Below are 27,392 nucleotides of genomic sequence, written 5' to 3'. Positions count from 1 at the left end.
GTCTCTCGCTGTGTGGCTTCTCCCTCTTGGAGGTTCTCACTCTAGCACAGGATTTCAGGTGTCCACTCTCAAAAGGAAGCAGCTGCTTAAACCCGGTGGAGCACAATTCTGCTCTGATACACCAGAGAGCGGCCGCAGAGTGAAGGTGGCCCAGCAGCAACTGATTTAGCTTTGTTTTTGTTGGTCGTTCACCCGAGTAAACCACACCCCAGCCAGCTCACTGTCATCGAGTCCACTCTGACTCATAGCTGACCCTGTAGGACAGGGTAGAACTGCCCCAGTGGGATTTTGAGACTGGAACACTTTACAGGAGTAGAACGCCTCATCTCTCTATTGGTGGTCTTGAACTGCTGGCCTGTGTTAGCAGCCCAACACATAACCCAGTATGCTATAGGAGTCTCAGGTGACTACTGTTTCCAAGCAAGTCTCAAGCGCTTGCGTCAGGTGGTTGCCAGTTAAATCCATTAGAGAATTTCAGAATACCCTTTACAGCCTTTTGTCGTTTAGATTAGTCCCCTTCTGATCTTAAGAATAAGAACTCTTGGAGTGGGGCCCACGTGGGTATAAGTTTTAGACACACTTCTGATATACTTCCAGGGTTGAAACCCACTAACTTATAACCTTAAACATGAACTTTTTATCCTTCTCTCTGGGGAAATGGATAAGAGATATTGTGCTTGATGCAGTCGCGTAGATATTAAGCCATTTAGTATTAAAAACTTTTTCTTTTCTTTTTTTAAAACCCTTTTTCTCTTCTTGTTGTCTTTCTGGGGCCATGGAGAAATAATATCCAGGAGAGATGAGTTTCTTGAGGGCAGTGATTCTCAGAGACGGAGGAGCAAGCATGGAAAAAGAAGGGGCTGTTTGAACTGTTCAGGATACACTTAGCGAAATTAAATTCTTGGCCATGAAATAAAGTGGAAAATTTATGTTAGCATCTCTATGAGTCTAGAGAGGAAGCAAGCATGAAAACGGATTCTGAAGGAAATAAAATATGGATAGAATATCTTGATTCAGCTGCTCTTTAGCAGCATTAAATGACTGAGACAATAAAAGCAATGAATACCAGAGACATCTCTCTCTCTCTCTCTCTCCATCATGCTGAAACAAATCAGCAGACAGAAAGAGAAATGCTTGTCTGAAAGTAAATGAGCAGTTAAGCACAACAACAAATGAATCAACAATGCAGAAGGCAAACACTGAGAGCCCACCAGTGAGATAAATATGGGAAATGAGTGAAAATACATGATTACATAGACATGTAACAAAAGCCGACAGCAGATGAAGGTCACCCATACACAATAGAGGCAGCTGGAGTTAAATGGCGCCCTAGACCCTCTCTTCCTCTAGGATCACTCCCTCTGTAACCTCAGGCGTGTTCTCTGCTCTGGAGGTTCACAATCTCAACTGCCAGATTGCGGCGTCTGGTGGGAGCCAATAGAACATCTTCAGCAGGTTCAGAGCCCAAATCTTAATCTTTTCCTGACAAACTTAATCCTTTTCCATGTCCCCGTCTCAGCAATTCCATCACCATCCATCAGAGAATATGTTAGCACCCTGGCATTACCCATGGCATGTATCTGTCTTGCCCATGCCCTCTATGCAGAGGCGATAATGGTGACTGAGGACTGCTGACCTCCTCTGACTTCATCAGTGGGACAAGGATCATCACCATCAGCAGCATCAGTTATTCAAGGCCAAGTCCTGTGAGGCTGAGGTCAGACATGCCTTAGATTTTCAACCTTATTTACCAATTTTGGCACCCACCATCCCTGACCAGGGACACTTGCTTCCCTGCTGGGTTTTAAAATCCATCGCAATGCCACAAAGAGCTTACAGATAACAATCATGATTAAGGGATTGATTAGGGACATGCCATTGTGGTTAAATGCCACCAAGTGTGTTCGGGCTCATAAAGAGTCTCTGTATAACTGAATAAGCTGCTGCGTGATTCTCCATCCTCCTCGTAATTGCTATTTTTGAGCCCCTGGTTGCAGCAACCAAATCGGTCCATCTCATAGGGAGTCATCCTCTCCTTTGCTGCCTTTAGACATTACCAAGCATGATCCTTTTCCAAAGATAGCTTCTCCTGTAACATGTTCAAAAACACATGAGATGGTGTCTCACTATCCTCCGTTTTAATTTAGCAGGTAAATTTTTAAGATAAAAAATGTTCAGCATACAGATCTTCTTGTTAGGAGCTTCTCCTTTCTACAGTACCTGCAAGCACACTTCACATTGTCCTTGGCCTCTCAGCCATGCAGCCTCTTGGTCTTTACCTTATGGGACAAGTATTAGAAAGCTCCTTTAGTGCTGCCAATACATGCCCAGAAGACACTCCACTCCTCCATAAACCTCAGCCCAAAGGTGCTCAGTCCTAGCTCTGTGAGTCAGCTTAGCTCCCCTGATTCGATGCCTGAAGGCAACCTATTTTGCAAGGGAGCCTCCAGTTGGAAGCCTTCACTCAGCTTTACTGTCTCTGTTCACCAGAAAGCCCATTATTCTGCCTCATATCTTTGTGCTACTGCATCTGCTGCCACCACCTATTGGCTAAATCTCTGCTTCACAGCCGCCTATCTCTGGGAATGAAGAGGTACATTGTATCTTGGGATACAAAGGACATGTTCCACTTCTGGCTTGTCTTTACTGATGGTAGTGAAAGTCTCCCATTCCTGCTTCCGAGATGGTTCATTTTCAAGCCAGGGACGACAAAACTAACCAATCCTCTCATCCGGGTCCCAGTCACGCTGTTTCCGAGGCCCTGTTTATTCTCTGGGTAGGAGACACAGACTCTGGATAGAAAAGCCATGTCAGTTATTCATTGCACCACACTAGACCACCCCAACTTCCCGTCTCCTTTTAAACCCACAAACGGATGATGCACTTCTCTCCATTTCCATTGCCACTTTCCCACTTTAAGACACTGTCATCTCCTCAGTGGAGTGTTACAGTATCTTTCCACATTCATAAGGTTCTCTAGTGCTGTCTCTATTCCAAGCCCCACCTCCAGAACCCTTTAGTGGTTTCTCTTTACTATAGAGGCAAAATTCCCAAAATATACACAAGTACCAACATTATTATCATTGGACATCTTTACGACCTTGACATTGATTTTTTTTAGTTAAAATTTTTTCCCTGCCCTTTTTTACTCCAGGCATGGCCTTCTTTCGTTGACTGAAACATGTACTACAGGAATTTAACATGTGCTAGTCCTCCAATTTGACTCGCATTCATTTTTTGTCTGCATCACCAACCCACTCACTCAACCCTTTTGTGCCCCGCATAGCTTCCGGATATCAATTCAGCTGTCGCCCACAATAAGGTCTTTCTCAACTCCTCCATCCTGGGGAGATTTACATGTGTGGTAGTTCCAGGTATTTTCTTTTAGAATTAGATTCCCCATGCTCTGCACTACTCATGTTTTAGACCATGTATTTATGGGGGAACTATATCGTGCATTGTAAGTAGCCTCTGTCACTCGGCCTCTCCCATGAGACACTGACAACATACCTCCAAGTGATGACCATTGAAAGATCTCTAGACACTTCCATGTGTTCCAGGCATTGCCCTCATTTGAGACCCACTTTAGAGGAAGTAACCCTTAAAGAAAAACTTTAAAACCCCACGAAAGCAGGAAGTGTGTGTGTGTGCGCGCGCGTGCCTGCACATGCGAGCGCATGCATGCATCGAATGAAGGAATAAAATAAAATAATTTTTTAAAGGGTGGAAAATAACACTACTTGATTCTATTCACCAAAGTTCACTTTAGCTTTGCTGTTCAAACATTGCTAAAGTGGTTCCCAAGTCTAATTTTATGTTATTTTTTCATAAGTTGTAAAGCTTTAACCAAGAGAGGGGATGGAGAAGATACAAGTTTGGAAGGCCCAAAGATGAATTTGATTTTAGACATGTCATGGTTGATGAATCTCTGATTTGGTGATTTTCTTGGTCTGGCTCTTCTAGTCACACTCTGTGATATGCACGTGATACAACAATGTGTGTTTCAAGGGAAGAGCCTTAAAGCACTTACTGAGAAAGAGCAAAGACTATAGCCTTCAGGGTAGATCATACCTCAACTTTAAGAATACAAATACTCAGAAGTGTGGCGGGAGTTTGACTTGGATTCTGTGCACTGGTGGAGCTGTAGAGCCTTTGGGAAGCAACTGAATCACTGACATTCAACCCATGGCAGTCAAATTCACCTGGGAGGAATGGCAGCGCCTGAATCCTGCTCAGAAGACCCTGTATCAGGGTGTATGGCGGGGAACTAGAGCAACCTGACTTCCATTGGTCATCTAGTTGTCACCCCAGAAGCGTTCTCTCAATGGGAACGAGGATAACAACTGTGGTCTGTATTGGAAAAAACCCATAGTGGAATTTTTCAGAAATCCAGAAAGTTGATGATGATTTACTTGAACACTTACAACCTGAAAGAAGCGTGGACAGAACCGAACAATGCTATAAATTTAATACATTAGAAAATATTCTTCATCAGAACAAAAATAATTTTCCTCTAAAGGAAAATTATAGGATATTTGGCTTACATGAAAAAACTTGAAAAATCAGATTTAGTCATTCTGACATTAAATCAAAACAGTAGCAGGAAAATAAAGAAGTCAGTTGTGCTCAATAGAGATGAGAAAACTTTTCTCGAAGTTGAACAAGAGCAATTTTGTACTGAAATGAAATTCGCCGAGTATGAAAAATCCAGTAGCATGAAGGCACAATGCATTCAGCATCAGGAATCTGACAAAATTGAGAAACCATACATGGGTGATAAATGTGGGAAAACCTTCGAGGAGTCTTTCCTCTGTGAGCACCAGATCATTCATGTTCTAGATCAGACCTATGAATGCAGTCGGTGTGGGCAAGAATTCGACCGAGTATTCAAACTCACTGCACATCATCGAACAGCTCATAAAGGACAGAAACCACATACGTGTTTGGAATGTGGCAAAGCCTTTCACAGTAAATCATACCTCAAGGGACATCAGAAAACTCATGCGGCAAGTACCCCGTGTGTATGCAGTGAATGTGGGAAAGCTTTTATCAGGAAGATGGAACTTACTGCTCATCAGCGAACTCATACTGGAGAGAAAACCCATGTGTGTGGTGAGTGTGGAAAAGCCTTCATCAGGAAGAATGTTCTCACTGTTCATCAGCAAAGTCATACTGGAGAGAAACCCTATGTGTGTGGTGAATGTGGCAAAGGCTTCATTCAGGTAGCATATCTCAAAAATCATCTACAAACTCATACTGGAGAAAAACCCTATTATGCAGTGAGTGTGATGAAGCTTTCAGGCGGAAGCCATATCTTACAGCACATCAGACATTTCACACAGGAAAGGAACCCCATGTATGTGGTGAATGTGGGAAAGCCTTTATCAGGAAGACAGCTCCTACTGTTCATCACTGTTTGAACTCATCCTGGAGAGAAGCCGCATGTATGTGGTGACTATGGCAAAGGTTTCATTCAGACAGCACATCTCAAAATGCATCTATGAACTCATACTGGAGAAAAACCCAATGTATGCGGTGAGTGTGATAAAGCGTTCAGCCAGAAGTGATGCCTTACAGCACATCAGATATTTCATACAGGAAAGAAGCTCTTTGTATGGCTTAAATACGGAAAATCTTATATCTGGATGTGAAGTATCACTCAACATAAGAAAATTCCTGAGAAAACTTTTCAATGAGGCGAGTGTAACAAAGCTATCAAACCAAAGGAAGAGGCACTAGGTTTGGCCTGGGCTGAGCTTGGTACCAGACAATTGTGACTTACCACATGGCTATCCATACTCTGACATGGCCTACTGGTATGGGGAGAGGGGCCTCCAGCCTTCCACATGGTGCATGGACACCTCATAGCTTTTCCAGCTTTCAATGTCTGAAAGAGAGCTGGACCTGGTGTTTCTGGATCACAGCTGTACTACCCAGTAGAGTGCCCACGCAGACACCAGTAGTGCCCGCCCCACCTGCATGCTCCCTGTTACCCCCCAGAGAGATCACAAAAGTACCATAAAATAAGAGTGAAGAACATATAGGAACAATTGGTCCAGAGGAAGAATGAACCACAGCAAACCTCAGCCTCCACGACCCTGAGCCCAGAAGAACGAGATGGTGCCCAGGTTCCACTGCTAGTTACTCTGAAAGGGATCACAGAAGAGGGTCCCGAGTAGAGTGGGAGAACAAACTAGAACAGAACCCAAGATTACACAATAGACCAGGGATAGTGATGTGCTGGAGACTTGGAATCCCGAGATGCTGGCCCTTAGTGACTCTTCACTCCTGGAACTGAACTCAGCTTTCAGCCAACAGTATACAGACTTGGAGGGGAAGAATAACATCCGAGAGGTACACACTCCTTAGAACAAGCAGCCATACAAAATCAAAAGGACAGCATTTCCCTATGGATAAAAATTCTTGAAAATAGGAGGGGACTGGAAAGAAGGATAAACAATAATGGAAAAAAACAGGGAGGGCAGAAGTGGGAAGAGTGCTGGTACATCTTGGGGACTGCAATCAACATATGAATTGTTGAATGGAAAATCAATTCATGCTGTAAAGTTTTAAATCATAAAAAAGTTAAAAAAATAAAATAAGAATAATTTTAATGGAACCAATACTGTGTTAGGCCAGGTTGAGTAGAGAAACAAATCCAGTGACACTCATATATGTGCAAGAACAAGCTTTACATCAAGAAGCAATCATACATCAAGAAAGCATCCCTTCCCAGGCCAATTCAAGTTCCTAAGTGCGATACTAGTCCATAAATCTCTTTCCAGACTCACACAGCCACAAGCTATGGCACAGAATGCAGGGATTTCACAGGTTGGTGTGTGCATAGTCATGTGGATCCAATGGCACAGGATACATATGGTCTCAGAATGGCCCGCCAGCAGGAAGATGAAGGGAGAGAGGAAGGTTCTGAGGACCCTCCTTATGAGAAGGCCACTCGCACAAGGACATACCATCAGGCCATGACCTGACTGACAAGTTGAATACCATCCCGACACTTTTATATATCTTCACGTTGACATGAAATGATGCAATTCCATAGACCATCCCTTACCAATGTGACACCTTTACACAACTCTTTAGCCACACGTAATTTTTAAAACAAAGACAATAGTAAAATCATACCTGTGCCTAATAGGATAAAACTGAAATGCATATGACTCAAAATGTGCCAGCCTCATTTAAACATAATATTCTATAGTGAATAAAATAAAAGTATTCGATGCTTAACAATTGCGGTTATGTGAACACCAACACCATAATCCTATAATCCTATCAACGTATTCCCCCACCCATGAAAGTTTGTAAGCCTGCTGTTTCATGCCTTAACCCCCACCCCCATTCCGGGCATCCGATTTCTTTCTTTCTTCTTTTTTTTATCCGTTCCCCCTTTCCAACCCACTCTCCCTTGATGCTCCCAGTATCACCACTCACACCACTGGTTCTGAAGGGATCATCCGCCCTGGATTCCCTGTGTTTCCAGTTCCTATCTGTACTAGTGTACATCCTCTGGTCTAGCCAGACTTGCAAGGTAGAATTCGGAGGGGGGGAGGGAGCATGTAGGAAGTAGAGGAAAGTTGTATTTTTCATCATTGCTACATCGAACCCTGATTGGCTCGTCTCCTCCCTTAGACCCCTCTGCAAGGGGATCTCCAGTTTTTGTGGTAAAATTAGGTGCCCCAGCTGATATTCAGGTCAGCTCATACTCATGTATATATGGTAGATAGTTCTCGAACTCATTAAGTATTACTAAATCTATCCTGCTTTAATGCCAAAATTTCTTTTCATTGATGTTTACTTAGTCTGTGACTATACATACATATCTATGTCAGACTTTCTTATGTCTCTCCTGTATTTGTCCATTCGCATTAGTGATTGGATGTGTGATTATGGTCATTTTAATTAAATTGACTAGAAACATCCCATTTAATTATTTCATTTAACATGCACAAATAGAGTTCTATCCTGGTTGCTTGCTATATTGGGTTAGATGTTTCTTCCCAAACCAGTGTATACAACTAGGCAATATGAACTGCTTATGATGTTAATTGATCTGAATGCTCAACAGAAAATGGATACAACAGTTTTTTATTGCATCAACCATAAGAAATTAAACAATCCCTTTGTATTTATAGTGATATTTTAAATGGTTAGGGAAGGTCGGGAAGATTCATTCAACAGTCTTCTGTCAGTTTTAATAATAGAAAATATAATTTTTGTTGCTTTATTTGTTTTTCTGGCGCCCTTTTTGAATAAAAGGCAATAGCTGAGGTCTGGGAAGAGAGGCTGACAAGGTGAAAGGGCATAAAATAAGGCCACTGCAAAGCTAGACAATTGAAAGGTATTGGCAACAAGGCACTCATCAGAACTGAGTTTAAGAACTTGCAGAATGATCAAATTGTTTCTACCCGAGGAAGATAGAATCAGAATGTAGCACAGATTTTTACGGAATATTTCAAAGTCATTGTTTTTTATGTACAGTAAGAAGTCAGTATGCATAGATGCTTTATGTGTTATGGGACATTTCACCATGTACATAGTTTGTTCTGGAGGAGTAGAATTTAAATAGAATTTTGGGACCTTCTAAAATAAAATATAATGAATACTAATATAAGGTTTTCCCCCAAGCACAGAGGAAGTAAATCTCTGTATACAGTCAGAGTATAAATCTTACAGTGTTTGTGCATCTTGTTACCACTGAACTTGAGCGGAGGCAGTTTAAGTCTTAGGCTGCTGCTAACCAAGAAGTCCGCAGTTCAAATCCACCACCTATTCTGCTGGAGACAAAGGGGCTTGGAAACCCGGGGCATTTCTACGCTGTCCCATGGGGTCATTGTGAGTTCGCTCTCCTGCACTGAGCTCACGGTGGTTTGGTTTAGGCGACATTCCTATTGTTCTATGGTAGGACAGGAGAGACCCAAGTTCCCATTTCTCAGTCACTGACGCCCATGCCTGCAGGGCCTCCTTCCGTCAGTGATGGGATAGATGTGAGTATCAGCGAAGAGGGGTATGGAAATGACATTGGCTTATCTGTGGCCTCATTAGTATGCAAGTTGAAGGCAAAATTGTAGAAATATGAAAAAGTTACGTGGGATGCAGCTTTTTAAAAAAAACACATCCTTTCATAGGAACTTTAGTAAAGATCGGTTTTTATCTCTAATCACTTTAGCATGAATTTCGAACTGTTTCTTACAGTTGATTTTTGTGTGCAGGTATGGTTTACCTAGGGTAATGCCAGAAGTGCACGATGCAGTGAGAGTGTGACGAGAGAGCACTTGTTGCACGCACGCAGACGATGACACACCTCTACAGAGGTAGAGCATTTGCATTACCCTAGAAAACGCCCTCATTTACTCCCAGCCTGTCACCGGGCTTTCTTCCTGCCACAGCTAGCGATGACCACTGTTCTAATCCCGTCACCAGAGGATCATTTCACCTGTTGAAAACTTCACCTGAAGAGCACAGTGCCGTGTGTTCTCCTTTATGTTGGCCTGGTTATTATACTGCTCTTGGGATTCAGCTGTGCCACGTGTGTGTCAGCACTGTCCTCTTCCATTGCGGAGAAATATTTCATTGCGTCACGATGAAATGATGCGTTCATCCATTTTCCTGTTGGGTGGACATTTGGCTTGTTTTTTTCTTTTTTGGCTGTAAACATTCTTTTGAAAGTTTCTTATTTTTTTTCTCATCAGATGGCTTTAGTTCTTTGGGGTAAGTACCTAGGGGTATAAATGCTTGGTCATAGGAAAAATGTATGCTTAACTTTATAAGAAACCCTTTTCCTAAGCAACAATATCTTTAGAGAATCTCTTTTTATGGTCTTATTAACAATGTATGGAAATCCCAGTTGCAACAAATTCTTTTTCAGTATTTGGTACTGTCGGTTTTCTTAATCTGCACAACCCTAGAGGTCAAATACTTGTGGCTTAAATCTGCCAAATCTGTGAAATTCGACTTCCTTGTTGGAACATTTCTACTCTAAAAGCAGAACGATTATAATTTAAAGAGTTTTTGGGGAAAAAAAAAGAGTTTTTGGAAAATACTGAAAAAATTAAGCAGCAAAATCAAAATTACTTGGAAGATATACATATGTATTGATTTATATGCAGTTAAGTGCCATCCGATCAGTTTTAACCCATAGTGACACTAGAAAGAGAAGCAGTGCCAGCCAGCCTTATGCCATCCTCAGAATTGTGCCTCCATTTGAGCCCGTTGTTGCGGCTACTGCATCTTTTACTTCCTGAAGAACCTTCTTCATTCTCAACGACCCTCTACGTTACCAAGCTTGATATCCCTTTCAAGGGACTGGTCTTTCCTGAAAACGTGTCCAGAGAACAAGAGATGAAGTCTCACCAAACTTGCTTCTCTTCTAAGGAGTGTTCTTAGTACACTTGATCTTAGCCAAAAGGCCGAGAAGTGGTACAAGTGTTCTTGTACTTCTTCCAAGACCGATTTGTTTGTTTAGCTGGCAGACAATGGGACTTTGTCAACACTGTAATACAAATACAACACTTCTTAGTCTTCCTTAGTCATTTTCAACTTTCACAGCATAAGAGTCCATTGAAAATATCATGACTTGGGTCCGGTGCACCTGTGTTAGTCTGGGTACATTAGAGTAACAAATCCACAGAAACTCATATGTATAAGAGAGAGTTTTATATAAAAGGTAAGTGCACATCAAGAAAACATCCCAACCCAGTGCTACCCAAGCCCACAGGTTCAACATTAACTCATATGTCCAATACCAATCTACAAAGTCCTCCTCCATCTCACAAAACACACACTATGATGCCGGCTACAGGAGGAAAGCTGAGTCAGTGAACATGTAAGCATCTCAGTGCTGGCAGGGGTCTCCACATGGGTTCTCCAGCACCCAGGGCTGCATCGGGGTAGGTCCATGTGGCTTCTCCTTGGGGATGTCCTGCAGGAAGTGAGCCTTGCAAGCTATAGCAGGGAACTGGCTAAGGCAGCTGCACCCTGGTCCGACCATCAGAAAGCAGGAGTTGCCACAATAAACTTTAACTATCTGAGCACCTTAGTCTTCAAAGTGACATCCCTGTTCTTCAACACGTTATCATACCATGCTTTTTGCTAAAAAATGCTTACTTTATAATTACTTCTAAAATTTCTTGTTGGTCTTTCCTTTCTATTGATGTGTGTTTTATCAATGTTATAAAGCTACATGGATTCCATCATGTTCATGAGCCCTCGCTTGTATTCTCTGCTACTGGTGGACATGCCAGTTATTCCACCCTTTTCACTGGTATTATACCAGCTGAGCTTTCATGAAACAATTTTTGGAAAACATTCCTATAAGCCTCTAGAAGTAAAGCTGCTCGGATAATCAAGGGTAGAGTCTTAAAAAATTAGCAGACACTTGAAATGTCCTTTATTTAAGACTATTAATTTGTATTTCATCCAGTATGAAAATACCTATAGCTTATCATTTTTACCACTGACTGATGTTATCTGCCTTTTCAGTCTAATTGCTCAAAAATGAAATAATAATGTTCAATTGACATTTTTGATTATGTGAGGGTTGAGGTTGTGTTTTTATTCAAATTGTTATTTCTATTTGGATTCTGCTCCATATTTTCTGTTCACAGCAAGTGATTGGTTTTCTCTTTCTTTCTTTCTTTCTTTTCTTTTCTTTTCTTTTCTTTTCTTTTCTTTTCTTTTCTTTCTTTCTTCCAGGTAGACTAGAGAAAGAACTTCATAGAGACCCATATGTATATAAGGGAGAGGTTTATATACAAGAGCAATTGAACATTGAGAAAACGTCCTGCCCAGTCCAGATCAAGTCCATAAGTCGGATATTAGCCCATATATCTGATAACGATCTATAAAGTCCTCCAGACATACAAAGCACATACAATGATGCCAAATGGAAGACAGTTACAGGCCAGTGGGTTGGAAGTCTTCTGCATCCAGTGGCATTGTAAGCATCTCAGCACCGGCAGAGGTCTCTATGTGGCTTCTCCAGATCCAGAAGTCTGGTTGCATCAGGGTAGCGCCACGTGTCTTGTCAGTAGAGCATCTCTCAGAGAGGGAATAGAGGGAGAGTGTGTCTCCCACCTCCAAAAAGGAAATAACGGAGTTCCCAGAATCTTCAGGAGAAGGCCATGCCCACACAGAGGCCTCATTGGCTACGACCTGATTCATTAGACTCCACCTCTTCATCTTAATCTTCAAATTGACAAACAATGATATAACTATGACAATAACTAAAAGTAGGACTTTTATGAGAAGGAACTTCCAGTGAGGAGACCAGCAGCACAAACTGCCTTCGTGGCGTCCTGTGGAGATGAGGATATTTAGAGAATGCATCATTTTATCATTCTCACTTCGGAAGTTACACTTTGGGTGTCGTGTCTAGATATTGCACTTCAACTCCGCTTCCAGGGTAAGCATGGGAAACAACTATTGACATGAGCAAGCAAACAGAGCAAAACGATTCAGTAAGTCTCAGGCCAGTCTCAGGATGTCTTTGTTTTGTTTTTTAATTATTATTTTTAAAATTTTCTTTCAAAATTGCTTTGTTGGGAACTATTACAGATACCATATCATTCCATAGTTCAGTCACACCAAGCAGTATTGTACAATGGCTACTACAATCAGTTTGGTTTTCAATTCCTCATGTGTCATTATATTTTAGTGGGGTTATTAAAAGGGGATTCAAAACCAGTTATCATTTTGCTTGATAGCTCCATAAATCTGGAGTTTGAACATAACAGGAGTGAAGTTGGTTGATAACTACTATGTAGTATCAGTTCTGACAATTTCCTTGAGGAATAAAAAAAAATTCTCTAAGCATCAGTCTTAATTATGAAGTGGTTCTAATAATATTATGTATAATTGGTCTTGAGGGTTAAACTTTTGTGAGAGTTAGTGAATATAAATGCTTAGAACATAACTACTCATAGATCATCGTCATCATCATTGGTGCTGTCTGGCTGACACAATATTATTAGCACTTTGATTGTCAACGTTTCTTTCAAGTCAGGAGGTCCCATCATTTGGGAAAAATCTCACTGAATGGGCAAACTAGAATTTCTGTATATATGTCTAGAAAACCTGTTTTACTCCACACAGCTTCTGGATTTATCTCCCCTTCCTATCCAAGTAGAATTTCCCCCTTTGGACTTTATGTACTTGTCTTTTTCCCACAATCTTGCAGAAAAAGTAACCAAAAGAGAAATAAGGAGAGGAGACAGTTAGTGGTGTGTCTTGATGGGGGAGCGCGACAACTACTGCTGTGGACCTTGAGGCGATAGTCGCACACAGCATGTCCCGAGGTGTATTGTTAGGAAAGCTGGATTTCAGAGGCACCGTCCTTACTGCACACACTCTGCTTCAAAGAGAGAAATGTATACAGAAACTCGAGTCTGCTCATTTAGCCTGTTCTCAGCGGAGGATTAGAGAGCTGACAGAGGCACAGATGTGTGGTTGTTGTGATTAGCAGCAGTTATTCTTGATAAAGATTAAACGAATAACTGGAAATGAGATCTTGAAATATGAATGGCTTCTTTAAAAAATTATCTCGAACAGGAGGTGGGTGCCTTTCATTTCTGAAAGGACTAGCTGCTTTCTCCTTTCTGATTCAATGGAAACACTTTAGTTTGCTTCCCTGTAGAAATAGACTTAGAAAAATCTGTCATAGATGAGGTTTCCAGAAAGCCCACTGTCTCCTGCTCTGATTTTCAGACTTCCAGAAGTTTGCCTTCAAGTGTTGACTTTCCATTTTGTCTACTTTCTAAATCCTACCTGGAGCAGCAACTGTGAAGTTACTGTCAATCTCTAATTAACATTTATTATATCTGCTTTCTAAATCATAGTTAAGATTGGAGCATGGAAGAGATAGGCAATTGAGGATTGGAACAAATAGAGAATATGTGTTTCACTTGAAGGGGGCAAACCTGGATATGATGACAGAAAAGTTGTCATCAAGGTAATGAGTATCCTACATGAGAAGGATGAGGAGGGAAGTGTTTAATAAATACAGGGGTTGGCATGTTTCAGTCTGGGTAGACTAGAGAAACAAATTCAAAGACACTCATGTGTATAAGAAAGAGCTTTAGATGCAAGAGTAATTGAATATTGAGAAAAGATTCCAGCCCAATTCAGGTCAAGTCCATAAATACGATATTAGCCCATATGTCGGTTACCAATCTATAAATTTCTCTTCAAACTCACAACATCTGCAATGATGCCAAATGCAGGAAGATCACAGGCCAGTGGATGGGACGTCATGCGGATCCAGTGGCAGTGGGAGTATCTCAGCGCTGGCAGGGGTCTCCACTTGGCTCCTCCAGCTCCAGGGCTCTAGCATAACTCTATGTGTCTTGTCCGCAGGAATGTCTTGCAGGGAATGTCTCAGTGTCCTGCCTCTAGCAAGCTTTTTATCTCTTTAGCGCCTCAAAATGAGGTCATCAAGCTGCAACCTGATTGATAGGCTAACCTCCACCCCTTCACTCTTAAGTCTCAAGTTGACAACAGATTATGTAACTACCACAGCATGTGTACGAAAGATACAAAGACAATGGACCCTCATGCATGCTTTTCTCCCACTCTCCACCACTTTCCCAAATGTCTCCCTCATCTTTATACCAGTGAAACCAAGTAGTAGTAGTATGTCCACCCAGATGTTGAATCCCCTGCAAATGATTGACATCCTTGATAACTAACCAAGAGTTTGGAAGTAGTAGACCACCAGAGGAGCCTAGGACGAAAGGCATGTTGATCTAGTTCTGAAAAACCAGCTCTGTAAACCCCGTGGAGCATAATCTATTCTAATTCACCATAAGCCAAAACCAATTTCATTGAAAATTTTTGCAGGTCATTTAGAACATATTAAAAATTGTTGGTTTCGATGAAAAGTTGATAGATACAGGAAAGCCAAAAGCTCCACCTCTGAAAACATGCCAGTGAGAATAGCAATCCGCAGTTTTAGAATGAGGTTTGAGTAAAAGATACGGATTTGGAGTTACTGTTTTAAAACATTGAAAGAGGTTATTACTTCCAGAAAGCCTCCGTAATAATAGTTCAGCTTTTGATGAGGTAAACACAGTTACAATTTATAAAATTTCATTATCAACCCCTTTTTTCCCTCTAAATCTTTCGTTTTATGATATTAGTTTAACTTTTCATTTATTCTCTACCCTCAAGTTTCCGAGCATACTTAATTATAATACATGTAATATTTCTTATGTGTCTTTTTGAGTTGGTGATATGATCCCAGCAGATTTTTATAATACAGTTTATAGCAAAGAGTAACAAAGTATGAGCTAATATAGAGAAGGAAAGAGGATAAGGAAAACATCTAACAGTGAACGTGACCTTTTTGAATTCTGTATCGGAGGGCGAGCATTTATTATCTAATTAAAATTATACACGGATTATTTGAAAATACTCCCTGAACCATGTTCATGATATAATAAAATATAAAAACTCAAAAGGTCAATGCAATTTAAAAGTTGTAAACATGTTATCATTTTCTGATCATCATAAAGACTAACCGAAACCTCGGAATTTAGTGAAACAAGTGGCTAGAATTTACAATCAAAATGTAAACAGAATGTTAATTATATTTCACCTCGGTTCCCACCTTTTTTGGCAGAAAAAAAATAGTATGATAGATGAGTGGGCAGGATTTTATAATAGCGATTTGAAAGTTCTTAATGGTCTCATTCTTGGGGCAAATTAGAATCCAAACTCCTTTATGTATTCTAGGAATAATTACATGTTTTTAGAGAGTGAGTTTTGCTTTCCTATATCCATCAAATGTTTTCGTTGAAGTAAGAATTTTTGTTTCCCTCCATTTTATGATCCACCTTTGTTGCTACTGTTTTAAATTTCTGAAACATTTGCAAATAGTGAGTTCTTCTCTACCTCATTAGTCACTGATTCGTTTTCACAGTGAAGCATTCGTCATGTTCTCTGCTTATAAATGCCCTGTCACAACGGGAACACAAGTCTGTGTTAGATGTGCAACATCAAGTCAGGGCCATAAACAGGTCTGGCATGTTCAGATCCTCTCCAGATGGCAATGGGGGCATGCTTCTTTGTGTGACTCTTTGTCCACTCGTTCCAAACACTTCCAAACGCGCTGTGGAGAGAGAGTAGTGCACGTGTCACAGACGAGCTGCACCGCTCAGTCAGCCCGCTCCTGATCTTGCTGGTTGTTTCCGTTGATGCAACTGAGGAAATATTGATGCTGGCAAAGAAAAATGTTGGTTGATGCCCACAGGTAAGCAGTAGGACTTTTAAATGATTTCAGCTTATCCCTACCCCTCCCAGGCTCCCGCAAACTTCTCAGACTAGACGATGTTCAAATTATAATGAAAGATTATTTAGGTCTATTATTACTTAGCAATTAGGTAAAAACTGAGAAAAGATTTGTGTAATCTCTTGAATTTCCCCAAGTATCAAAAGTTAAAATTTTTAAATATCATTGATGTTAAACTACATTACACGAGCTTATCCCGTGGTAACAAAGCATGGTATTGAAAAATTAAGCTAAGAGTTTCATATCACTGATCTGCTTTAAAAATACTTAATAATATCTTGTACTTCAATTATTATTAGCATTATCTTAGGTTGATGTTTCATGAGTAGGGATATTTTGCTGTTCTTCTAGTGATCTACTTTTATTTGAAAATTGTATCAACTAATACATTTCAATAGTTTTCAATACATGTCCATCTAACTAATTTACATACTTTGTTTCCACGATATCATTTTATTTAAAGATAGAAACTAAACCCTCCCAAGACAAGCTCTCTTTGTATGGTATTTCATTGCTGTATTTGTTTGGGAAATCTAGGGACTATATTCCCATTTTATAGAATGTGAATTTCTGTATTAGTAATCTTGAAAGAAAAAGGGAATGGGAGACTGTCAATATGTAGATTACAGAGAAAGCAGCTAGGTTTGCAGTGCTGTCAGGGGACAGAGGAAGACAAATCAGGGAATGGTAGGCTACATCTAAGGACAGCATTCCAGTGGCACCTCAGCAGAGGAAGGGGGTGAGCAAAAAGGCTTTAGAATTAAGTTGTTCTGCATGTCAGCACTAGAACTGAGCTGAGCTCAGTAAAGGTTATCCAGAACATTCTCTCTCTGCCTCTCTGCAACTGCAGACAGTCAGCGACTCCGAGTCCTAAAAGGAGGCAGTGAGCTTTTGAAAGAAGAGACGCGGGGGGAAGGAGATGCTGGGAGAAAACCCCCACGTGTTCGCAGTCTCGGGAACCCAGCAAAGCCAGTGGCAAACAGCCTGTGTGGATGCTGAAGACGCACCCATGAACATTTCTGCCAGGCACACACAAACCAACTCACACCAAATGCCTTGCTATTTTACTTTCACATGTGTATGCGTACACCATCATTGACTATTTCCCCTCTTTACTTGGTGTGCTAAGAAATCATAGAATATCTGGGCAAGAGAAGGCGACTCATGTTTTATACAGAAATGTCAGGAATTTCAAATTGACTAGTGAGATATTTAGTACTTGACCATGCCCCTTTATTATGTGTTTCACTTTTATATACTGTAGGAGCCTCACATGCTCTTGTTATTGTTTTCTTCCTTTTGTGATTTTGGTAAGAAAACCATTGAAGTAATAGCACCCACTTGATAGCGGCCACTGTGGACGAAGCGTGTTTTGCTCCTCCTCAGTGGAGTAAGAGAGATTCTCGGTTGACCTGCCCTGTCCCATCTGCTCACGAAGGATAGATGACCACCATTGATTAAGTGCTTTCTTGGTGTCTGTTGTTAATCTTTACAATAATACTACCAGGTGGATATTATTGCACTTTGTACACGAATAAAAGAAAGTTCAGCAAGTTAAGCAATTTATCCAAGGTCACACGATTATAAGGTGCACGTGTTCAAATATCTGTATAGGAAGCCCGTAGGTTTGGATCCATTCCCACTGGAAGTATATCGTATATATTGTATTTATCGTATATATTGAGGAGTCTCTGTCCTGACCATGTCCTTGGTGGTGGTGGTGGTTTTTACTCTTCGATGAGAACGGTTCTAAAAAATCAAAAGATGATTCTATCTGACCACGTTTTAAACAATTTTTCCTTGCAAACATCTCTAAATTGTAAAAGTGTATAGGATTTCCTCACATAACTTTTTTTATCCCCCTTTCTCCCCCTCACATAACTTTTTGAGAGATAAATACATGTGGTCAATAAATCTGTTTTCATCCCCTTGTTAAATTGTTAATGAAATTATTGAAAATAGATTCCTCATATCCCTCTACTCTAAATTCTATGCAGGGCAACCCTGAAATTATCTATCTTATTTTTAATCCACCAGTGTATCCTTACTCCATCACATGTTTGACAGGTTTCATTTACAATGGCTTTGTCAAAGGATTTCTCCACAGAAATGTAAATAAATACAATAAAAATTCTAGTTCATTGGCTTTCTGCAGAAGTGACTAATTCTTTCAACAAAGGCCCTAGATTTGTAAAGTCTTGGTTTTTCTTCTATGTTAGTTCATCCCTTTAAATCTAACTCTGTTGTTGCCATATATTTTCATTACATAACTTGAGGTCCAGCTGTGAAAACATATTTTCATGCTAAAAGGTTTCTTCAGAAATGGGGAGAAACTTTAAATGTTGGAAGGATTAAGAAATTTGTAACAATGAAAAACAGCAGCATTGTTTTGGCAAGATAAAATTTCCCTTAGGGTTGAGACATTTTAAAAAATAAATAAAGTAGTCCCTCTTGAGTCCAGGACTAACAAACTATTTTAATTATTCTAGAAAATTCAGCTTTCAGCATTCTTATCTTATTGCTTTCTGTGACTTGGTATCCTCTGGGTGCTTACATCTAGGCAAATACTTTCATTGCAGCTTGAAGTGTGTTTCATTTTATGCCTGTATACATTACATCTGAGGTTTGTAGAATTTAGAAGGTGGGTTTGACATCACATGATTAAATTGGCATACCATGGTTGGTTTATAGTTTCGATAGGTGTGTGCTTGTGTATGTGCTATCAGCTTTCATGGTGCAGTTTGGAAAGTGTAAGAATGAGATGGCTTTCCTGACCTTTATTTAAAACTTTGGAATTATATTGAACACGTATCTTAGTTTGAAATGTGTCCCTCCAAAATATGTGTCTTCTTGGCTGGCCCCTGGATTCTTGGTGGTTTGGCAGTTATGTTACGACACAATTTGGCAGTTGTGGTGATGCGGTCATCTCCCACCATGTGATCTGATGGCCAATCGGTTGTAAGGGTTCTTTAGGAGACACACACCCTTACTCACTTTACAGCCCTGACCCTATGTAAAAGGAGCTTTCCTGGAGTGTGGCCTACATCACTTTTTAACTTTTAAGAGATAAAAGACAAAGAACCGAGCAGAGAAGGACTTGACTACGTCCAAGAAAGAACAGCTAAGAGTTGCGCACATTGCTTAGACCCAAGTTCCCTGTCTTAAGAACCCCTAGACCCAAGAGAAAATGGATGCCAAGACACATAGAGATCTCCTAGGGACACTGGGCCCACAGATGTTACAGGAGACCAACAATTCCCCCCAGATTTAATAGAGAGAGGAAGTCTTCCTTTACTGCTGGTACCCTGAGTCTGGACTTCTGGCATACTAAGCTGTGAGAGACTAAATTTCTGTTGATTAAAGTCACCCTCTTGTGGTATTTCTGGTATGGGAGCAGTAGATAACAAAGACGATAGGCTTTTTAGAGTCTAACTCCCTATGCTCACTGGTTATTCAGCAGTAGAATTCTTATCTGCTGTGTGGGGAGACCTGGGTTCAATTTAGCTAATATACCTCATGCACAGCCAACAGCCAAATGTCAGTCTTTGGTTACATGTAACTATGATGATGAACAGTCTTGAGTATGATTTACAGACTAAAATGATCTAGGATTAAGGGCTTGGGAGTCTGACAATCAATCAGTTAAACCCTATGGATCACAATGGCCTGATCCACACTCACAGGAATGGAGAAGGATTGAGGCTCGTGGGTGCGGTCTCCAAGAGTAAGGACCACTAAAAACAAAAACAACAAAACTAACATAGATTCTAAACCATAAAGTTAGGCTCCATCATAACTTCCAAGCTTTGTGTTAACTTGTAATGATCTTCTACATGAATTGTTGTGAAGTACTGTTGAGCTGGCTCTGACTCATAGCAACCTTATTTAAGGCAGACCCCCGCCTGGTCCTGCACCACCCCTTCCACGATTGTTATGCTTGAGTCCATTCTCGCAGGTGCCCTCTCAATGCATCTTCCCGGAGGTCTCCTCTTTTCCGATGGCCTTCCACTTTACCCAAAGCGGTGTCTTGTCCCAGGGACTGTTCTCACTTGAGACTATAACCAAAGTGCAGAAGAAAAACATGAGCTAGCTTTGCTTTCTGGAGTAAAGAACATTCTTTATCCCTGGCAAATTTATTTGTCTTTGGGCCAGTCCATGGCATTTTCAGTATTCTTCACCAGCAACAGAGTTCGACTGCATCACATTTCGCCAGTATTCTTTATTCACTGTCCAGCTTTCATATGCTTATCAGATGAATGAAAATACCTTGGCTTGGGTCCTGTACACCTTAATCTTTAAAGAGGAAACTTGTTAGCACTTTAATATGCTCATGTTCCACAGGACATTCTTTGATTCCTTGATGCTGTTTCCATGAGCATTAATTGTGGATCCAAAGACAATGACATCCTTGACAACTTCAGTATTTGCTCCTTTTACCACTGTGCTGTCTGTTGATCCAGTTCTGAGCAATTTTCCCTTTACACTTATTTGTAATTCATACTGAAGACTCTAGTCTTTGGTCTTTATCAGTAAGTGCTTCCAGTACTTTTGGATTCCAACAAGCAAGGTGGGGTCATCTGTCGAATGCAAGGGGTTAATGAGTCTTCCTCCAGGCCTGATGCCACGTCCTTCTTCCTGTGGTCCAGCTCCTTGGATTATCACTCAGCATGCCAAGTGACTAAATATGGGAAAAGATACAACCGTGATGCTTATATTTTCTGATTTTCAATCATGCAGTATCTCCTCATTCGGTTTGAATGCCTACCTATTGGTCTGGGTACAGGTTTTGGATGAACACAATAAAGTGCTTTGGAGTTCCAATTGTTCACAATGTTATCCATAGTGGGTTATTATCCATAGGACCAAATATTTGATTTTCTTTCTTTGTAATGGCCAAGTGACTGTTTTCCAAATAGGAAAATGCATGGAGAGCAAAGTTTATCACTCTTAGTTACCAGGAATGTAGAGTAGGACAAATGAGAAGTTATTGCTTAAGGGGCACTGATTTCTGTTAAGATTAATTAAAAAAATAGAAATGGGCAATAGAGAAAGTTTGTACAACATGTTGGATGTAATGTAGGTCACTGAATTATATATATAAAAGTTGTTAAAATGGCAGATGTTTTCTTATATATTTGTCTGCAATGAAAATTAAAATTTACACAATAGGTCAAGAGCCACCACAGCCCAGCATGGCCACAACTTGAAGTAAGACCCGTGTTCTCTATGACTCCAGTCTTTACCTCTGAACACAAAGCCACCATTTCATTTGTTCACTAGATACATATGCCTTTAAAAATATTTTCAGGTTCATCATTCTTGTGCTGCCTTGAAGGACAGGCACATATCTGTTCAGTAGCAAGCACGATGCTAGCTATTTTGTGTGTATCATACTTTAGGAAGCACGTCAGGCTTAATAAGATAAGAATAAGAATTGTAAGTCCCATTTTATGTGTGAGGCCAATGACACTCAAGGTATCCTAATTCAAAGTGTCATCATACTTCACACTGAGGTTAGCTGCAGTCTTTTCCATGAAGCCACGTAGCTTCTTCAGGTCCCACCATTTTATAACCAATGTTACATAAATTGTTTTACTATTGGTCTTGTATCGTATTTCCAATATTTCACACTCTAGCATAATGTAATTTTGTGAACTTTTAAAAAGTAAACTAGAGCCCATCTAACCTGGAGGGCTGCTGTAAATGGGACTGGAGGCCATGGCACACAAGAGAAGCACGAAAGACTTGAGCCCATCTTGTGCACTGCCTCATGGCTGTGTCGTTCTCACGGCCCGCGGGTCAGTTCTGACTCATAGCGACCCCGCAGCAAAGGGCAGAGCGACTCCTGTGTGGCAGTTACATACTTTCATGTCAACCTGATGTACGTGTAGGGGTGGAGACTGTAACTCCTAATAGGAGTAGAAAGCCCAGTCTTTCTCCTGTGGATGTTACCTATAAGACATCGCAAATGAATTTGGTTAGGTTATGGGAACACCCTTACAGCATCATATAGTTGATGGAAAATCACAACCTAACTAAAGTACATTGTTGTTATTGTCTAGTATACATTATAAAATGCATGCATGTATAAAAACCTGCAAAGAAAGGGGGAACTGATCACAATAATTTGCATATAATGTCCTCCCAGGGGGATGGATAACAGAAGAGTGGGTGAAGGGTGACAGGGAACGATGTAAGATATGATAATAATAATCTACAAGGGTTATTCATAGGGACGGAGGGTGGGAGAGGGAGGGGGGAACATGAGGAGCTGATACCAAGGGCTCAAGTAGAAAGAAAATGCTTTGGAAATGATGATGGCCACCTATGTACAAAGGTGCTTGACACGATGGATGAATGTAAGGATTCTGATCAAAGATGTAAGAGGCCCCAGTAAAAGGATTAAAAAAATTTTTAACCTGCAAAGAAAGGATAAACTAGTGATGTTAAACCTGGATGCACACCAGCACTTACCGCAGCATTGTTCACCATAGCCAGGGAGGCAATTGTGCTGAATGATAATAGCTATTTTCTCTGAGAAAGGACTGGGATGGGCAGTGGTAGGTAAAGGAACCTTTGCTATATTTGTATTGTTTGGGTTGTTTAAAAAACATGAATACATGTAGTTAGCAAAAATTAAAAATATGTTAAGATAATCACTCCATAAGGTGTTTTTCTTTGAGTGAAAATGATATATAATGTCCTTTAATACAATGTACCACTTTGGAAATTGTTCCCGCCAAAGCACATTTAAAGGCTTGTTGATAGAACTTGTCTTTTCAATTCTTATATTAATGCAAGCCCTAAATTCTTTTAAGGGCTTATTCAAAGCATTCCTGTATCTGATAATGTCAGCGTTTTTAAATAGGGGTAGACTGTTTTCTCTCTATCCAGTTAGCTGACATTTCATTTTACAGAGTGAAACTTGTGGTTTGGTTAGTTTAGCTTCTCTTTGTTGTTAGAAATTTAATGGCTACTGTTTCCAATTATTTTCTTGCTGAGTAACATATGAGGGGGTACCCCCAAAACCAATGCTCATTTGTTTTTTTTAAGGTGAGGGGGATAGTGCATTTGGAGTTCGTTCCACCAGGTCAGACTGTTAATCAAGCCCTCTATTTAGAGATTCTGAAAAGATTGCTTAACAGTGTGCAACAAAAAAGGCCTAATTTGTGGCAGACAGGGTCTGGGTTTGCCACCATGACAATGCACCTGCTCATGCAGCCATCTCAGTGCACCAGTTTTTGACAAAAACAGCATGCCTCTCTGCCCTACACACTTGACTCACCTCTCGCTTCATGCGACTTCCTTTTGCTTCTGAGAATGAGGAGGGACGTGAAAGGACACGATTTAATGACATAGAAGAGGTGAAGAAAAAAATGGGGGGGGGGTGTTGTCAGCCATCTAAACAGAGGAGTTTGAAGTGTTTCCAAGAATGGAATCACAAATTTGACAAATGTATTAAGTGTAATGGAGAGCACATTGAGGGTGATAAGGTTATTTTGTAAAAATAATTAAATATATAGCTTTGAAAAAAAATATTATGGTGTTTTTTGAGTACCCCTTCATATTGTACTTAAGTTAATTGTATAATTCATTGAATATAGTTCATATTTTATTTAATGAAACACGGGGAACCTAGAATGGGCTGTTGGGTGGTTTTGTTCTTAATCAATATGCTCACCATATATTGATGGATCAATTCAGTTGAGCAAAATATATTGTGAGAAGACAAGCAAGCTTTATAATTTTTTATTTCTCTGTTGCTAATGTGAGTCAACGGCTACTGGGCATATATATGCTTGACAAGTTGTACATTTTCCAGAATTTATTTAAAAACCAACTTAATTTTTTGGATATGGAGTTAAGAGTAACATTTAAACATTTTCTAATGTGAAACAGCTCATTTTGTTTTAGCCTCATAATAGAGCGCTGTTGGTGAAAGCTTGGGACTCTCTGTTGGCACAATGATAGAAAAACCACCAGACTAGGCCCATATACTTGATTTATCCATCAAGACCATCCAGAATTTACAGGGAAAATGTGTTAGAGATAGGATTACAAAATCACTTTGGGCTGAAGTTTTAGCATTCCGAGAGAGAGCTTCTGAATCTGTGAATTTAGTGGGTTGGAAGATTCCTCTAGATCAGTGGTTCTCAACCTTCTTAATGCCGTGACCCTTTAATATAGTTCCTCATGTTGAGGTGACCCCCCAACCATAAAATTATTTTCATTGTTACTTCATCACTATCATTTTGCTATTGTTGTGAATCAGGCGACCTCTGTGAAAGGGTCGTTCTATCCCCAAAAGAGTCGTGACCCACAGGTTGAAAACTGCTGCTCTAGATAATGTGCTCAGCGGAATGGGTGGTTCAGGAAATCAAATTATTAAGAATATAATTCTCTGAAGCCACCCGCATTAACATCCATCATGCTGGCCACCACTGTTGTCATCACGGAAAGATTAATCAGTTTTCTTTTCTTTCTTTCTTCCTTCCTTCCTTCCTTCCTTCCTTCCTTCCTTCCTTCCTTCCTTTCTTTCTTTCTTTCTTTCTTTCTTTCTTTCTTTCTTTCTTTCTTTCCTCCATAGAATGAATGGAGGCAGTGTCACAGTTGTATACATTTCTCCATGTTTAGAAATCTAAGTTAACAGTGCCATTTTCATTTTGTGTTTTAGAGCATCAGGGCATCGGGGCTTATCCTGCTGGAAACAATTCTTTTTGGATCTCTGCTGCTATACTTTCCGGTGAGTAACAAAATTGTATTTGAAAAGTAGCTTTTTTTAAAAGGCAGTGTGATATTTACATCTCTGTACTTATATAGTACTATATATCTATGTATAGGATATTTTAAACTTAGGGTACAGACAATATATTTTATGTGTAATAAATATACATCTACACATCAAAAGTTCATTGAAAATGAAGTTAAGAATAATGACGTTTCCACGAACTTTGTGTGTGTGTGTGTGTGTGTGCGCGCGCGCACATGCACATGCACTATGGTGCTGCAATGGTTAAAGTACAAAGATACTAACCAAAGGTTTACAGTTTAAACTCAATTGCTCTGTGGGAAAAGATGCGGTGCTCGGCTTCCTTATGATTTATAGCCCTGGAAACCCTGCGAGACATTTCTACTTTTTCCTTTAGTGTTGCTTTGAGTTAAAATTGACTGAATGGCAATGGGACTTTGGCAGATAGATAGAAAGGTAGATACATTTATATCCATGTAACTATATATGTGCAACCCATGAGGGGAATTGGAAAACTTTATGGAAAAAGGAATTAAAAGATAAATATTAAAATGTACGGTGTTTTTTTTAACCTAAGCATAAACTCCACCAAGACAAAGCTGATCTTAGATGATTTAAACCATTTCATCCAGCCCTAAAGAGCTGAGGTTGCTGGGAACCTAGATATACTAAAGTTGCCTTTTCTCCATTAATAACTGAAGAAAAATGGGTGCCCTTTATAGTTTTGTTTTGTTTTGTTTTTTTAAATGATCAAGAAGCAGAAAGAAGTCAGAGGGAGTCAAGATTGGACTCTGAATTCGATGCCTACTAATTTCCCATCAATACTAATTTCTCATCAATACATTCACAACATTGTCCTTGTTTGATGAGAAGATTCAGCAGGAGCCTTGTCATGGTGGAGAAAAACTCTTTGATGAAGTTTTACTGCCTTTTTTCCTACTAATGCATTGGTTAACTTTCTCAAAGATGTTGTCTCTTGTCCCTCCAGAAAGCCCACAAACAATAGCCCTTGAACATTCCAAAAGTCTATGGCCTTGGCCTTTGGTCTTGACCAATCTGCTTTGACTTTGACTAGATCACTTCCATTCCATGGTAGCGTTGCTTGGCTCCAGGATTTCACTGGTAAAGCCATGTTTCACCTTCTTTTACAATTCTCCTAGACTGTTTCAGGGTCTTTATTCCCATTGATGACAACTGTTATTCAGTTACTGAGGCTAAATGTCTGGGAGTCGTACTTAACACCTTCTCTTCTCTCACGCTGCTGAGACATCTTTCAAAACAAAGTAACAACGGAACCAGTTCCAATCATGCTCACTGCTACCACCTGTGGTAAACCACAATCTGTCTTCTGGATCGTTGCCCCAATCTCTTTATACTGCCTCCACACTTTGCTTCCTGCTTGCCTCTTCCATCCATATTCAAAATGGTAGCCATCTTTGATTCCAAAGTTAGACCATGTAGTCCTCTTCTCAAAAATTTCAAATTGTTTCCTATTTCTTTTACAGTAAAAGCCCAAATCCTTACAATTTAATTGCCCCTGCAGCTCCTAATTTCTTAATCCTTTTCTCTCACTCAATGTTTAAAGCATTCTTGGTCAATTAAGGTATACTAGGACATCTTAAGTTAAATTTTATATTTCCCCTAAAATATAAGTATATTTAAATATAATCAGTTTTTGTTTTTCCATAAAGTAACTCGTGTCACTTGAAAATTTCAATTCGCTGTGTAAAGTTAAATATGCTGTTGTTCGTTGCCATAGATTCGATTCTGGCTCATGGAAACCCCGTGATAATGAGTAAGGGAAGAAATGTAATAATACAAAAGTTGAATAATTATGAGACTTGGAGCGATTGCTTGTTGTTAGGCTCCATCCAGTTGACTTCTCATGCATGAAAGGACCCTTGACCATCATTACTATGCTTGATATGTTTGATCTTATTGTTCAGACACTGTGTCAATCCATCTCGTTGAGGACATTCCGCTTCTCACTGACCCCTCCTTTGCCAAGCATGATGTCCTTCTCCAGGAATCGGTCCCTCTGGATCCCATGTCCCAAGGATGTGAGAAAACACCGCACCATCTTCACTTCTGTCTAGGAAGCACGCTGGCTGTACTTCTGCTCGTCCAGATTTGTTGGGTCTTACGTCATTCATTCCCTGGTGCTCTCCATATTCTTCACCACAATTCAACGGCTCAGGCCGGTCTCTGGTCTTCCTTATGTTTTTTTTTTTTTTAATCATTTCATTAGGGGCTCATACAACTCTTATCACAATCCATACACACATCAATTGTGTAAAGTGCATTTGTACATTCATTGCCCTCATCATTCTCAAAACATTT

The 27,392-nt window shown here is 40.1% G+C and overlaps 1 protein-coding gene across 1 annotated transcript in view; it reads left to right on the top strand.

Moving 5' to 3' along the window:
- GPR158 (G protein-coupled receptor 158) overlaps positions 1-27,392 on the top strand; it is a 472,736-nt gene that overhangs the window by 290,274 nt on the left and 155,070 nt on the right. The window contains exon 5 of the mRNA XM_004716112.3: positions 24,978-25,046. Within this exon, the coding sequence (XP_004716169.2) occupies positions 24,978-25,046 (69 nt within the window). The remainder of the gene's footprint in view (positions 1-24,977; positions 25,047-27,392) is intronic.

This window comes from Echinops telfairi, unplaced genomic scaffold (assembly GCF_000313985.2).
Source record: "Echinops telfairi isolate 266 unplaced genomic scaffold, ASM31398v2 ScPeMD7_7461;HRSCAF=8499, whole genome shotgun sequence".
Lineage (NCBI taxonomy): Eukaryota > Metazoa > Chordata > Mammalia > Afrosoricida > Tenrecidae > Echinops > Echinops telfairi.
Note: the sequence above shows the minus strand (reverse complement) of the source record. Positions and strands in the feature narration are given on the sequence as shown.